We start from the raw sequence: 16,366 nt of genomic DNA on the forward strand, positions 1-16,366 counted from the left end.
CGGTGCCGGTGCTGTTCCAGCGGTGTCGGCACTGGCTCTCTTGGGGCTCACTTGACATTATGTCACGCGATCCCTGAAGCTAATCAGCGCTGGCTTCACTTTCTTCTTCTATTGACATAATTGACGATCGGTGGAAGTGAAAGCTGCGTCTTCCCCCTCACTTCCTCCAGATGTCTTAATTTGTCCGCAGGAGGGGAGAGTGAAGTCAGTGCTAATGGGCGAACCAGTGTTGACACCGCTGGAACAGCACCGGCACTGGAGGTGAGTACACGTGTTATTATTTTACTGGGTGGAGACACAGGGATACACAAGGGGTTGTCTGAGTAGTGGAGAACCCTTTATAGCATTTATTAGTGCAGAAACACTGCGATTACGCTCTCACGAGAATCCATAGTTCTGCAGCATTTTTAAATGCATAGTGGGCATGAATTGTCATGAAATCACATCCATTTGTTTCAACCTGTAAATGTTACAGGGGGAAAAATGCAACCTTTACGCTAAACATGACCTAAATGCAGGCGCATTAGCAATAATGGCAACACAAATGTTAAAAAGATATTCTAGCTTCAGGAAAAGAAGTGTATGCTTTATAACATGTATACAGTTTTGTAGTATATGTTTAGCTTCAATTTATCACAGTTTTCTAGAAATTACTTTTAGAAATGTTCATTTACCCGCAGTAAGCAGAATTTAAAAAGCATTTATCTAGACCACATCATTATAATAAAAAGCCGAGTACAAAATTCTGACTCCACATACAATGAATAATAGTAATAATGTCAGAGCTTCAATTATGTCTGCAGATCAATTTGGTTTTATGTTTTTCTACTACCAATCCTATATTATTTGACTTTTGAGCTAAGCGGCCATGGATGAACCGACTTGAACCAACATGAGTGAGACCAAAATGGCCAAGTATTAAACCCTCCCATTGATGACAAGGACCGGAGTGCTGCAGGGACTGAAGCGCTAAGCAGGAGTGGACCGAAAGTGACTTTGGTCCCAAAGTAATAATGGCCATGGACTCATTAAATGGAACCTGTCAATGGGATTTACCTCACATTATATTAGGAGCGCTTTATCAGACTCCTAAGGCTATGTTCACACGTTGCGTTTTTGCTGCTTTTTTATGCAAATCAAAATCTACTTTATAGAGCACCAGCGAAAGCTATGAGATATCAGAAATCTCATGTACCCACATTGGGTTTTTCTTCCTGGCTGATTTGGAAAACTGTAGCATGTCACTTCTTTTAGCTTTTTTGCAGCCATAGAAAGAATGAATAAATGAATAAGTGCAAAAATGCAGCAAAAAATGTTGCCATCAATTTTTCCTGTGTTTTTAGTGTTAAAAAAGCAGGTACAGCAGGAGATGTGAAACTCATTTATTCTTGTGAATTTCCCAAGTTTAAACCATAATGTATTGGTGTTCTCACCTGAAAATGGACCTTAGGATTAGTACAGTTTAATTAAATTAGTGATATGTGAAAAGTAAACATTGGCCTTCATTTTTTTGTACTTTTTATTTTTCATTCAATACTTTTGTTTCTTTTAAATAAAATCTGTCACCTACTTTTTCGTATATAGGCTGCGGCCTTTAGGGGCTTAGCTACAGCATTCTGTAATGCTATAGATAAGCCCCCAATGTAACCTGAAAGATAAGGAAAAGAGGTTAGATTATACTCACCCAGGGGCGGTCCCAGTGCAATCCGATCCGATGGGTGTCGCGGTCCGGTCCGTGGCCTCTCATCTTCATACGATGACGTCCTCGTCTTGTCTTCATGCTGCGGCTCTGGCGCAGGCGTACTTTGTCTGTCCTGTTGAGGGCAGAGCAAAGTACTGCAGTGCGCAGGCGCTAGGCCTCTGACCTTTCCCGGTGCTGCGCACTGCAGTACTTTGCCCTCAACAGGACAGACATAGTACGCCTGCGCCGAAGCTGTGACAGGAAGCAAGGAAGAGGACGACATCGCATGAAGATAGGAGGCTCCGTACCGCGACGCTCAGCGGCCCAAACCAGGAGCGCCCCTGAGTGAGTATAATCTAACTTGTCTTTCAGGTTACATTGGGAGCTTATCTACAGCATTACAGAGTGCTGTAGATAAGCCCCTAAAGGCTGTAACCGCAGCTTATATATGAAAAAGTAGTTGACAGATTCCATCAGATTCCATTTAACTTTTACATTCCATCATTGAGAGCTTTTTTTTTTTTTTTTAAAGGGAATCTGTTACCCAATTTTTGCTTTATAATCTGAGAGCAGCATGATGTAGGGGCTGAGACCCTGATTTCAACAATGTGCCAGTTGCTGAGGTGCATGCTTTAATTAATTTTGATACAATCACTGTTTCATCTGCTGCTGATCTTTCAATTTTCTGAATGCTGAGCTCTGTATAACCCCGTCCACATCACTAATTAGCAGCTTTCTGTCAACGTTTAGGGACGAGACTACACAGAGCAGTTGACTATGAGGCATGAGACACCTAGTTCTGTAGTGATAATCTCCTGCTGATAAAACACTGATTTTATTGAAACCATACATACAGCCTAGCAATTTACATATTGATGGAATAAAGCTCTCAGCCCCTATATCATGCTGCTCTCAGATTACATATCAAAAACCCTGCAGATAAATTCTCATTAACAAATATGGTTTTGAAAATCTTAAGATACTTACAAGTGTCCAAAAGAGGTAAATTGTAAAGAGTGCAACAGTGAGTGCAATAAGTCCAACTGCTTCTAGTCGGCTACTGAAGTGCAGGTGATCCACTGCTCCTCGAAGACATAACCATCCTGAAATGGTGGCAAGTGGTGTTATGAATAAGAAGCACACCATGTCCCCAAACAGTGTCCTCTTCTCATGTTGGGGGCCAGGATTCCTTAACCACTGCATAGCAAAAGAAACAGGGTAAGACCAAGCCAATATTCCATGTGAACAGACACAGAACGTAATTAATCCTCTCTATGACATAAAAAAACCCTTGTTACTCACAATCACGCATCATATTATTTAGTGATCATTCTTTTATTATTCTCCTTAATTTCGGGGTGGAAACAGAAGACAGAACAATGGACGGTATTAATAAAAAAGGAAATGTGTCAGCAGAAAATGACCTATTGTTTAAATACGATTTTTTTTCTCAATATTTGATCTCTATTTTCACATTTCGTATCATTGTTTGTATAAAATTCTGACGCTTTAAAATTTCACACTGCCCAAAATGCCAATAGACAACTTTACTATAAAGCACTTTTTAGCAGTTACATGGACAAAGGCAACAATATCTGGACTCTGACTCACTGACTTGCACAGGAGGGCTTTGCATGTATATGCTTTCATGTGAGAGGGGGCTATTGTGAAGGAAGGGGGAAGAGGTGAGCTGTGACATCACATGTTGTAAATGGGGGATTGTGCGTTATCTACTGTATCTGTCCTGTAATGATAAAGCGGCCTCTGCAGAACCCAATGTATAAGTCTAGTATTAGGCTTAGCGGTCAGTGTCAAAATTGCAAGATTTTAAAAATGTTTTTCTTTAGTTTATACAGTAATATTAACAATTCTAAAAATTAAGACAAAAATACATTTAACATATGAAATAGATGCAAAGAGTGGATTATTTTCTGATGACACATTCTCTTCATGTGATGACTCGGATATAGGGATTTTATGGGCTGCGTTTCACATTTTATCTATTTGAAAAAAACAAACTTTCTACATTAAGATTTTTTTTTCCAGCCAACCATATTTTGCAGGGTCGACAGAGGACAAACAGCAGCAACTTGTAGATATTACATCATTTCACTCCTAAATATGTGAAGTTAACATTCTAGAAATCAGCCCCAAAGTTCGTACGCCATATGCCGGGGGCTACTGTCTTTGCGACACAGAAGTTGTTGAAACAAGTGGTCTTGGACTCTAAGGCTAGGGCTATATGGCGACATGTGTCACAGTACAGGATTCCTCCGAAAATGTGAGCGACATAAACATTATTGCCGCCTGCCTGTGACTTGCAGCCGTACGACTACTTAACAGCTCTGATTCTGCTGTAAGCGAAGCATCAAGTTGACGATAAGTCTCGGGCGATTTGCATTGACGTCCATTGCAAGTTTGTCGTGTGCGTCTTTCAACCAGTGACAGAACATATTCGGAAACATTTGCAGCAGTTTTGCAGTTTGTCACAAGTCACAACTAGAGCTTGGAATTGGTCACTGAATGTGAATGTGCCATATTCGTGCCATATTAGTGCCCTATTCGTGCCGAATTTACGGTATGCTTGATGATCGGTTCCGAACATATTCGGCCATTTCTACTCCCACTGACTCCAATGACGTTCGGCAAATATTGCAAATATAATATTTGCCACAAATCGTAATCGGAACCGAATTTTGAAAAATTCGCTCAAGTCTAGTCACAACACAACGCCATAAGAGATCCAATGCTGCAGTGTGTCGCTGTGAACCATCATGTGATAAATGCTGTGATGATGTAGCCCTAGCATAAAGGTCACAAAAGCATAGAAGGGACTTTCTAATTCTTATTTTGCCGATGTATTTGACCAAAAATGACCCCCACACCCCTCCGCAAAAATATAAAAACATGATCCTCATTGACTACCTGTGGTTGTATTAGAAAACACAGATCGATCTGATCCCAACATGATATATGAACCTCAGTCTGCCGCTCACAGATTCAGCACTGTCCTATGTTAGCTGATTTTTCCTGGGGTCACGCGCTGTCCAGCATGTGACCGCTAAAAATTCAGTGTGACCTTACAGAGCGGTCAGTCTCCCTATATCAAATCTACCAGATGTTTCTTTTCTCTATCTTACATTCAACTTATCTATGGAAAAACTCAATTTTAGTGATATAAAACCTTAAAAAACCATATAACCCTTTGGGGTCTCAAGAAAACAGTATTTTTTTCTATTTCTCATTTCCCTATTCTAAGGGTTTTTTATTTTTGTTCATCATCACCATAAAATGACTTGATTTTTTTTAACTAATTGTATTTTAAGAAGCATCCTTCTCATGTACATAAAGTATAATAAAATATTCTTGGGGGTATAGTGAGTGGAATGGTGGAGTTCACTGTGCTGTGATAGAACAAAGCAGCGCCATACACTGTGGTTGTTGTGGAGGTGGCTCCTGTTTCGGCACCATCAAGCGCTTGGCATTAGTGGTTGTGAACAATATTTTTTTCAACTTTTTTGTTATGAAATTCACTAAAAGAAACACATTATATGGAATCCAGCACCATGTGTGTTTTCCTACAGGCCTATCATAGGGGAAATACCGCTGAACACAGTTCCTATTAAGGACCATTACCAATTCACATAGTGCGGACTGCTCAGTGTAGCATTCTGGCTAATAGATGAGGCCCTCACTGCATTGGTCCAAACCAATGAAATATTTATATACGGAAACTTTACTACAAAAGTTGAGTTTGCAGATACAGGGCAATAATTAGAGGGGTGCTGACAGGGCATGTTCCCTGAGTGCAGTGTGTCACAGGCGGTGACAAGCTTGTTTGCCTACACCAGGGCTATTCAATAGTGGGCTAATGTAGTAAATTAAATCTTTGCCCTGGGTGAAGGAAAGCCAAGTTACCACTCACCTATAGGGCCGTTTATTAATTGCACAATTCTTGTAGAGGTGTATGTCTTAGTAATGGCCAGCAGATGTCAGTATTACCACTCCCATATCAGCACAATCGGAGGATATTACAGATACAGGTATCGCGCCATAGCTGATATTTATGCCGTCTCTTTGCCTTTTCAAGCACGTTAATCTCTTATTTATTATAGGTAATCCGGATGTAATACCTGTATACGAAATATTGGGAAGCTAAACTATTACAATGAATGCCTGAAATGCATCAGGCATTCTTTTCTGTGACATGGGAACAGAAATAGAAATCTAATACGTGTCCGCTACGCCGCAGGTTAGATCTGTGACAGTATTGGAGATGCAGCACTGACGTCCTCAATAAAACTGATATTTTCTAGTGAATAGTAATGTCATTGCACACATACCTATATATACTCTGGAGAAAATGGTTAACAGCTGCTGGTCTTTCAGGACATTGGTGACTGTGGCAGCTCTTGGGGAGTCCCATTGGCCCACCATTGAGCTGATATCATGTGTCCTGATAGTGTGAAACGTTATTAGCTAGTCATAAGTTTTAGCTTTACCATCTGAGAACAGAGACCCTGATTCCATCGAGGTGTAACATCCCAGGTAATCGGCTGTTACAGTGGTATTGCCTTGCTTTCGGGGAGGGTGATGCCATGCTTGGAAGCGAGGAAAAGATCCCTTTAACAGGTAACACATCCATGAAACACGTTCTGACTCCAGGTCAGAACGGGGAGCTCTGATCCAGTTTGGGGGGTGGCTCCCCTATATCTATTGTGGCTGGAGGAAGAGTTAGAGGGTAGTCTGTGAGAGGAGAGTGGAGAGAGAGGAAGCAGACAGAGAGTTCAGGAAGAGAGCTGGGGCTGTGCAGACTAGCAGATCTGCAGCTCCTGGAAATGAAAGAGAGGAACGGAACAGTTTGTAGAGAGTGTGAAGGAGGAAGGAGCAAAGGCGAAGTAAAGAGCTGGAGAGAAGCTGCGACTGAGTTTCCTCCACGCTGAAGCGCAGAATACCGGTAGCCGGAAGACCAAGGTTGTGGGGATAACTTCATATCTCACAGCAGAAACTGGCGGACAGTAGATTGCATGTCGCCTGTCCACCATTAACACCCGAAGGCATAGTAACAAATAGAGCACGGAGTCATCCTGAGAGACCCTGTAAAAAGGCTCGAGTTACCTGCCATGTGGGTAGTGTCCTACCAACAAGGGGGACAGAGAGAACGTGAGGACCTTGTGTAAGGCCTAAGGCAGCAAGGAACTACAACACAGCACTGAAAAAAAGGCTTCCAACCCCACCTGGCTAGGGGGATCTCAGAATCGCTTCCAAGCTGGCCAGACCATACCAGTACCTGTGATCCAGTACCCTGGACTGTGGCTGCCTTACACCAGTAAAGAGGTAAAGAGACTGCAACCTTGTGTCCTCTGGTTTCTTACTACACCATCTTTATCTACTACCACGGAAGCCCTGGGGATCCAGCGTCACCTGTTGGAAGCCATACCATCCCTGCTGCCATAACATCACCCCAGTGGACTCCTTTAAGTAGCATCAGTCATCCCTGACCGAATACCACAGGTGGCGTCACAAACATTCTTATTCCTAAAAACCCCATTTAAAGACCTTTCCTTTAATTTGGATGCCCAGGACCACAGACCGGGTCACTGCCACCGTGACCACCCCTTTAATGACGACCGGACCAGGTACCAAGTATCCCTAAGGCCCTGGTGGGCGCTCCAGATGTATCAATTGCTGGGCTGCTTGTTTCGGTTCACCCAAAGCTGTTAACATGTTAAATGCCGCTGTCAAACTCTGACAGTGGCATTTAACATGCACGCGCAGGAAGCTGTCATTACCTCCTCCCATAGGCGCCCGTGTCACATGACAGCGGGTCGCTGATGGGATGGCATGACAACTCGAGGTCAGCAGGAGACATCTGTGGCTGTCATAGCTGGATAGCTATGAGCGCCGCCCAGTGGGTGGCACTCATAGCAAGTGATGTACTCTGTTACATGTAGGCAATCTGATCATCGCCTGCATCTAGCAGAGCCGATCGGGTTATGGCAGCTTCTAGTCCCCCATGAAGACTATTGAAGCATGCCAAAAGAAAAAAAAGAACAAAAATATTGAAAAAAATATAAAAGCTCAAATCACCCCCCTTTCGCCCCATTCAAAATAAAACAATAATAATAAAAAACACATATTTGGTATCGCCATGTTCAGAATCGCCCTATCAATATAAAAAAAGAATCAAATCAGTAAATGGTGTAGCGAGAAACATATAGGCCAGAATTACATTTTTTTGGTCGCTGCAACATTGCAATAAAATGCAATAATAGGCAATCAGAAGATCATATCAGCACCAAAATGATATCAATAAAAACGTCAGATTGGCACGCAAAGAATAAGCCCTCACCCGGCCCCAAATCCTGAAAACTGGAGACTAGGGTTGAGCGACTTTTAGTTTTTCAGGGTCGAGTCGGGTTTCACGAAACCCGACTTTCTCAAAAGTCGGGTCGAGTGAAATCGGCCGATCCTATTGAAAAGTCGGGGTCGGGGATCGGCCGAAACTCGAAACCCAATGTAAGTCTATGGGTTTTTTTTTTTTTTTACATTTCCTTCAGGGCGATATAGCAGAAAAGCCGGTAATTCAATTACCGGCTTTTCATTTCTCCTGCCAAAACCCGACATGATATGAGACATGGTTTACATACAGTAAACTATGTCATATCCCCCTTTTTTTGCATATTCCACACTACTAATGTTAGTAGTGTGTATATGCAAAATTTCAGCGCTCTAGCTCTTAAATTTAAGGGTTAAATCGCTGAAAAAATTGGCGTCAATTCTGACACCTATCCATTATTAATCCATTTGCATTAAATGGTTAAAAAAACACACACACATTATTAAAAAGTATTTTAATGAAATAAAAACACAGGTTGTTTTAATATTTTATTGTACGCTCAATCCACTCGCTGAAGACCCTCGCTCTGTAACAAATAAAAAATAAACCAACAATATCCATACCTTCCGTAGATCTGTAACGTCCCACGTTGTAAATCCATCTGAAGGGGTTAAAATATTTTACAGCCACAAGCTCTGCTAATGCTGTGCTAATGCTGTGCTTTTGGCTGTAAACCCCAGCGAATGAAGGTAATGTAGGTCAATGACCTATAGTTACCTTCATTCGCGGTGATGCGCCCCCTGCTGGATGTCCTCATATGACCTCGAGCCTGGGAAATTTTCCCACGCTCCAGGGACATCCAGCAGGGGGCGCATCACCGCGAATGAAGGTAACTACAGGTCATTGACCTACATTACCTTCATTCGCTGGGGTTTACAGCCACGAGCAGCGCTGCATTAGCAGAGCTCCTGGCTGTAAAATATTTTAACCCCTTCAGATGGATTTACAACGTGGGACGTTACAGATCTACGGAAGGTATGTATATTGTTGGTTTATTATTTTTTATTTGTTACAGAGCGAGGGTCTTCAGTGAGTGGATTGAGCGTACAATAAAATATTACAACAAACGGTGTGTTTATTTCATTAAAATACTTTTTAATATTGTGTGTGTGTTTTTTTTAACTCTTTCATACAATTGGATTAATAATGGATAGGTGTCATAATTGACGCCTCTCCATTATTAATCTGGCTTAATGTCACCTTACAATAGCAAGGTGGCATTAACCCTTCATTACCCCATATCCCACCGCTACAAGGGAATGGGAAGAGAGTGGCCAAGTGCCAGAATAGGCACATCTTACAGATGTGCCTTTTCTGGGGTGGCTGGGGGCAGGTGTTTTTAGCCAGGGGGGGCCAATAACCGTGGACCCTCTCCAGGCTATTAATATCTGCCCTCAGTCACTGGCTTTACTACTCTGGCGGAGAAAATTGCGCAGGAGCCCACGCCAATTTTTTCTGCGATTTAACCCTTAAATTTAAGAGCTAGAGCGCTGACATTTTCCACATACACACTACTAACATTAGTAGTGTGGAATATGCAAAAAAAAAGGGGGATATGACATGGTTTACTGTATGTAAACCATGTCTCAAATCATGTCGGGTTTTGGCAGGAGAAATGAAAGGCCGGTAATTGAATTACCGGCTTTTCTGCTATAGCGTGCTGAAGTTAATATAAATATATATATGTGTCTGAATGACATATATATATATGTATATATATGTATATATATATATATATATATATATATATATATAAAAAAAACTAAACCCGACTTTTAAGTAGAGATCGCTGACCGCCGACCCAATCCCAGAGTGGGATCGGGTCGGGTTTCACGAAACCCAACTTTGCTAAAAGTCGGCGACTTTTGAAAAGTGCCGATCTGTTTCGCTCAACCCTACTGGAGACGCTACGGGTCTTGGAAAATAGCAACATTTTTTTTTACAACCTCTGGAATTTTTTTTCATCACTTAAATAAAAAAGAACCTAGACATGTTTAGTGTCTGTGAACTCGTAATGACCTGGAGAATCATAATGGTAGGTCAGTTTTTGCATTTAGTGAACACGGTAAAAAAAATCCAAAAAACAATTGTGGAATTGCACTTTTTTTGTGCAATTTCATGCATTTGGAATTTTTTTCCCATTTTCCAGCATAATATATGGTAAAATCAATGGTGCCATTAAAAAGTACAACTTGTCCCACAAAAAACAAGCCCTCACATGGCCATATTTATGGAAAAATTTAAAAGTTATGGCCGTGGGAAGGGGAGCAAAAAATGGAAACGCAAAAACGAAAATACCTCTGAAAGAAGCCTAGTGTTCAGAATATTCAATCTGTATGTTGGTTTACCCTCCCCATAGTATCCAATAATCTCCACAATCATATCTTAATCACCATGTACCAGTATACATTAACCCAAATGCTACTGCAGTGTCAATCAATCAATATTTTCATAATTAAGAGTTGACACTGCAGTTTCTTTGGCGTTACACACTTGTCACTTATGTCCAGCCATCCACATAAATACTTTGCCCTAGGATTTATCTTAAAACCATTACAGCGGACACATAAAGCACGGTACCACCAATGACAAAATTCTGCATTGTTGGCTAGTCGTCCGGCTGGCTTGTAGCCACTGCAGATGAGAAAATAATGGCAAGTGGAAAATGTAATTCACTAATAAAAATGTCACACAAACATGGGCAAACAGCGTATATCGTAATATCTTAAAGTGGCTGTGCAGATTCAACACGGAGGCAGCGCACAATTATATGATACTTGGACAGAAGCAAAGTACAAAAATTCATTTCTAATTATAACAGTAAAGAAGCTCATTAAAGCCATAACCGTAAGTAAAGCCATTACCATCTCCCAAATTGGAATTCTTTAATTAAGAGAAAAGCGCTGAAATTAAATGCAGGAATCCCTTAAAGCCTAGCAGTTCTGGGAGGTAGGTGACTCATGAAATGAGAACGCATAAAGAACATTGTGTACAAAGGGCAAAGATATTCCTAAATCAGAATTATTTCCACGCAAAATCACACCGTAAATCCATGGATACTTATTCTTCATGGACGAGGAGTATAATATGTCGGCATACCAGATATTTTACAATTCTGTAGAGCTATATGTCATTGCCGTCCATGCGAATCAGATGTGGCGTCTACATCGACAGGTCCCATATTTTACTAATGAGAATATGCTGAACACGTAAACGATGATAATATATTTATATACCATAGCGAATGTATAGAAGACTACAATTATTATCTCCAAATACAACATTAAAGAAAAATGCGACAGCCATATCTGTATTTTTTCTTACAGATAAGTATATCATTTTTCTTTCCATATCCCATTTGTATGATCATAAGGTGGATCTAGGGCACTCGTTTAGGAAAATAATAAAAAATACCTTCAGTTCCTTTCTACGGTATTGATGGTTTCTAATACAGGAGAAATCCTAAGTGCGTAAATGCTGCCGACACCTTATAAATTCATGCCAATAGTTATTCTGGAGGTTGGCAAGTGCTTCTACAAGTCACTACAGTGGTAACAAACTACTTGCATGCCACATTTAGGGCTAACTCACATTGTGCCATTTCTGGGGCGGCTGAGGGCCGATGTTGGTAGCATAGGAAGGGGCCAATATCCATGGAGCTGTCTGCATAACCTTTACTGGTTATTAAAAAGGGGGGACCAGTCACATGGGTAGTCATCACTACAGGACAGATAAGTGGGGAGCATTGGAACAGCAACTGATTTGCAGATAAGCAATATGTCTTTCAGCTCTACCTCCCCCCTTCAACTGAAAAGTAATAGGCCAGGATTAAATCTGTTTTGGAAAATGATCATCCCCGTTATCAATGATGAGTGTCCCTATACACTCTGAAACCATGTAATCAATGCTAACACTGTCATCTTATTCAAGCAAAAGGCGTACCTATCTTTGATTTACCAGATATGCCTCTCCCGAGCTAAAAGCCTATATAATGTAAAGGGCAGGTAGGGTCCAGCACTAATAAACAGGCATAGGCCTTCTTCACATGTCTCTGTGTCCAGTTATTTTTGTTGGCAACACAGATGACAAGGGCCAATACAAGTCTATGGGTCCATGAAAAGCACATACAGCACACTGATAACATGTGTGTGCCATCCGTGTTCTGTCCGTCTTTATCATTGCAAAGTATTGGAGACGCTTTGTAACTTATTTATTTCGTTATCCAAACCGGAAAAACACTGATGACACGGATGGTAAAATGGACACACAGATGACACACTGATGAAAAAACTGATGACACCGAAACCGGATTTTTCACATATATGGTTTACACAGACGTGTGAAAGAGGCCTGTGAATGATGGGAAGAGTGCTAAGCCAACAGTAAACTACAAGAAACTGACCAGCACCTCCAAACAGACTAAAGTGAGTGTGAACAGGAGCAAGCTACTGTGACTGCATCGTAGACAAACAAAAGTATTCAGCATCGTTGGGACTGGCGAGCTCTCATGAACTGGCTAAGTATAAGTATATTCCATATAGTTGTACTCCACATTTCATATTTTCATTGTCTGCATACATCTTAGCACGTACGGAGTGCTGCTGTATTCTTTTCTTTGTACAATAAGTAGTCATAGCAGGTTGCAACTGTTCATATTTGGTTTATTCTGTTCGGAGGTGCTAGTCAGTTTTTTATTTCATGTAGTATACTGTCATCTTATTGATATGGGAATAGGAACATCCTTTTGTTAATGCATTCATACATTTTCAATCGGAGTAACAGAGGAACTATACCACACTTTTTTGCCAGTATTCTGGCTTAAAAAGCTTTAATAAGTTGCAAAATTTTGGCTAAATTCAAAGCTGCACTAATATTATTATTATTTATTATTATAGCACCATTTATTCCATGGCGCTTTACATGTGAGGAGGGGTATAAATAATAAAAACAGGTACAATAATCTTGAACAATACAAGCCACAACTGGTTCAGGAGGAGAGAGGACCCTACCCGCGAGGGCTCAAAATCTACAAGGGATGGATGAGGGTACAGTAGGTGAGGATAGAGCTGGTCGTGCAGTGGTTTGGTCGATCGGTGGTTACTGCAGGTTGTAGGCTTGCCGGAAGAGGTAGGTCTTCAGGTTCTTTTTGAAGGTATCGATGGTAGGCGAGAGTCTGATGTGTTGTGGTAGAGGGTTCCAGAGTAGGGGTGATGCGCGAGAGAAATCTTGTATGCGATTGTGGGAAGAGGAGATAAGAGGGGAGTAGAGATGGAGATCTTGTGAGGATCGGAGGTTGCGTGCAGGAAAGTACCGGGAGATGAGATCACAGATGTATGGAGGACACAGATTGTGGATGGCTTTGCATATCATGGTTAGGGTATTGAACTGGAGTCTCTGGGTAATGGGGAGCCAGCGCAGGGATTGACAGAGGGGAGAGGCCGGGGAATAGCAGGGTGGGCAGGTGGATTAGTCGGGCAGCAGAGTTTAGAATAGATTGGAGGGGTGCGAGAGTGTTTGAGGGGAGGCCACAGAGCAGGAGGTTACAGGAGGTCATATTATGTTACTTTTGGCGTTTTCCCACCATTTTCACCCAGCTGCAATAAATTGGGCAAACTGGTCTTCTTGAAGATGATCAGGTATGCATTTTAATTGTGGAGTCAGGAGAGTTACCGTAGTTGTTATCTAAATAAGTCAGCCACAATGCATGATAAAGTAGTGATTACTGTAGGGGGTAGTTTCTGAACTCCCTTTTAGTAATTCCACAACAATTCAGCCAGACCTCCCCTTGAGAAAGCAAGGCTATACAGCGGCGAAAAGTGCGTCGGGGTGCGTCCAGCGGTGTGCCTCAGTCTGGGTAAGATGACCCTTTTATTCAACTTAACATAGGTTGATTTATGTGACCATATGTATTAAGGGGGCAGTATAGGAGAGGAATCCACAGAGAAGATTCTACAACAGCCACTGGGCTATATTGATTATTGTCCTCCCTCCATTAACCTTTGGGAGCAGGTGGATGGACATTGTAGGTGATGGGGTCCTTAAAATATCATGTTGATTGCAGCCCTTTAGTATTACATTTAGTACTGAGTGCAGCCAGTGTTGGTGTCCTTTTTAATCACATCTTGTTTGTTAATATATGTTTGATGGTCTGTTTCAATAAAGGTTGTTATAGAAATATTGCCAAAAACTCCAATGTTTCTCCTTTTTTAATCCAATTATCATGTATATGTAAGAAGCTAGGCATTTATTGCATGGCATACTGAGCAATATGAGTCTGGGTATTTTTGCATTTAACAATTCAGTCACAGTAGTATTCCGTAAAAGCTCCCGCCTGGCATTGCACTTTCAATTGTATCAGCATCCTGTTTGCTGATACAGTTGAAAGTACTGTTGGAAGAGGGAGTTGTCTGCTCCCTTCTCCATCATTCTCCCTGTGCATCTGAGCTCTGACATCTCAGGGCAGCAGGCATGATAATGTCACTACATAGCGCCCTCCATAGCAATGCAGAGCTTCATGCATGTAGGTTAGTATACTATTTGAAGGGCTATCTGGGAGTCATTACACAGTTGTTAGGGCTATGTGGGGGCCATTATACAGATCACAGGGCTACGTGGGTTTTAGAGGGCTAAGTGGGACAATTATACTATTTCACTATTTGGTGGGCTATGTGGGGGTCATGTTTGGAGGGCTACACTGTTGCTATTATACTGTTTGGAGGGCTATGTGGGCAGCGTCGGACTGGAGCACCTTGGGCCCACCAGAGAAAATCATTCTTGGGGCCCACTATGTAGATACATAGAAATAAATACAAGACCACCAATTGTGTGGTAAAACACGCTAATATCAGGGTATAATATAAGGTAGTACACGTCAATTATGTAGCAGGGGTTGGGGTAACCCCCTCATAGAATATAATGCAGCCCCCCTCATGGAATATAATGCAGCCCCCCTCATGGAATATAATGTAGCCCCTCTCATGAAATATAATATAACCCCCTCACAGAATATAATGCAGCCCCTCATACAATATAGTGCAGCCCCCTCACAGAATATAATGTAGCCCCCTCAAAGTATAACACAGCTCCCCTAATAGGGTATAATGCAGCCCCCTCCACCTCCATCATTGTCCTCATCACCACCTCCATCATTGCCTTTTCACCCACAACCCCTATCATTGCCCATTCCACCACCTCCCTCATTGCCTCCTCCCCAACAACCATCATTGTCCTTTTCACCACTACCATCATTGTCCTTTCCGCCACCCCCATCATTGCTTTCTCCCCCAACACCCCAATCATTGCCCATTCCAACAAATCCATCATTGCCTCTGCCCACCACCGCCACCATCATTGTCCTTTCCACCACAATCATCATTACCTTCTCCCCCCAAACTCCATCATTGCCTCTTCCTCCACCACCCCATCATCCTTTCAACCACCACCCAGATCATTGCCAATCTCCAATACACACAAACAGCACCACACACACACACACACACATTCACGCAGGCATACAAAAAGAGACACAGCAACACTCACCTATCCGCATGTTTCCCGCAGCCGAAGCACATCCCGGAAGCAGCATCTTTGGAGCCGAGAACAGATACCACCAATACATGTCATTACATGTTACAGGTATAGTGCCTATTAAAGGGACTTAGTTTTCATAAACTCAAGGACACTCCTCAAATAGATAGATCCTACAAATATCCGCGGAGTAATAGTCCAAATATACTTACTAAAAAACATTGTTTTAATAGAAAATATACAAATCACACAAATCACACATTAAAAACAGCTTATCAAGACAAGGCGTAATAGGAACATCTGTGCAAAGGACACAACCCTTTCCACTGCCATAAATTGCAGAAATTACAGCACAGTATAGCGTCAATTGTGGAGGCAATATGCGAGGAGGAGGCATGAAGGAGTACATTGACCGACGTTTCCTTCCAGTATAGATCGGTTGACATCAGTTTGATGTCAAGAAACGCAATCGTTCGTGGATGATAGTTGTATGTGAGCCTGATGTTGAAGCTGTTACAGTTCAAATCCTGCATAAATGTATGGAGATCTTCCACGGTTTCCTGCCAAATAAACAAATTGTCATCAATGTAATGGTACCACCTCAGAACCTGGGGGATGGAGTGTGCGCCCCCCTGGAAGATGCTCCTCTCCCAGAACCCCAAATAGAGGTTTGCATAGGAGGGCGCACACGCCGTCCCCATCGCAGTACCATGGCTCTGGAGACAGTACCGGTCCTTAAAAGTAAAAACATTATGTGT

General features: G+C 41.9%; 1 protein-coding gene across 1 annotated transcript in view; it reads right to left on the reverse strand.

The window, feature by feature from the left end:
- MARCHF3 (membrane associated ring-CH-type finger 3) overlaps nucleotides 1–16,366 on the reverse strand; it is a 278,549-nt gene that overhangs the window by 3,744 nt on the left and 258,439 nt on the right. Inside the window, exon 4 of the mRNA XM_069753900.1 lies at nucleotides 2,669–2,878. Coding sequence (XP_069610001.1) covers nucleotides 2,669–2,878 — 210 coding nt within the window. The remainder of the gene's footprint in view (nucleotides 1–2,668; nucleotides 2,879–16,366) is intronic.

Source organism: Ranitomeya imitator, chromosome 1 (assembly GCF_032444005.1).
Source record: "Ranitomeya imitator isolate aRanImi1 chromosome 1, aRanImi1.pri, whole genome shotgun sequence".
Classification (NCBI taxonomy): domain Eukaryota; kingdom Metazoa; phylum Chordata; class Amphibia; order Anura; family Dendrobatidae; genus Ranitomeya; species Ranitomeya imitator.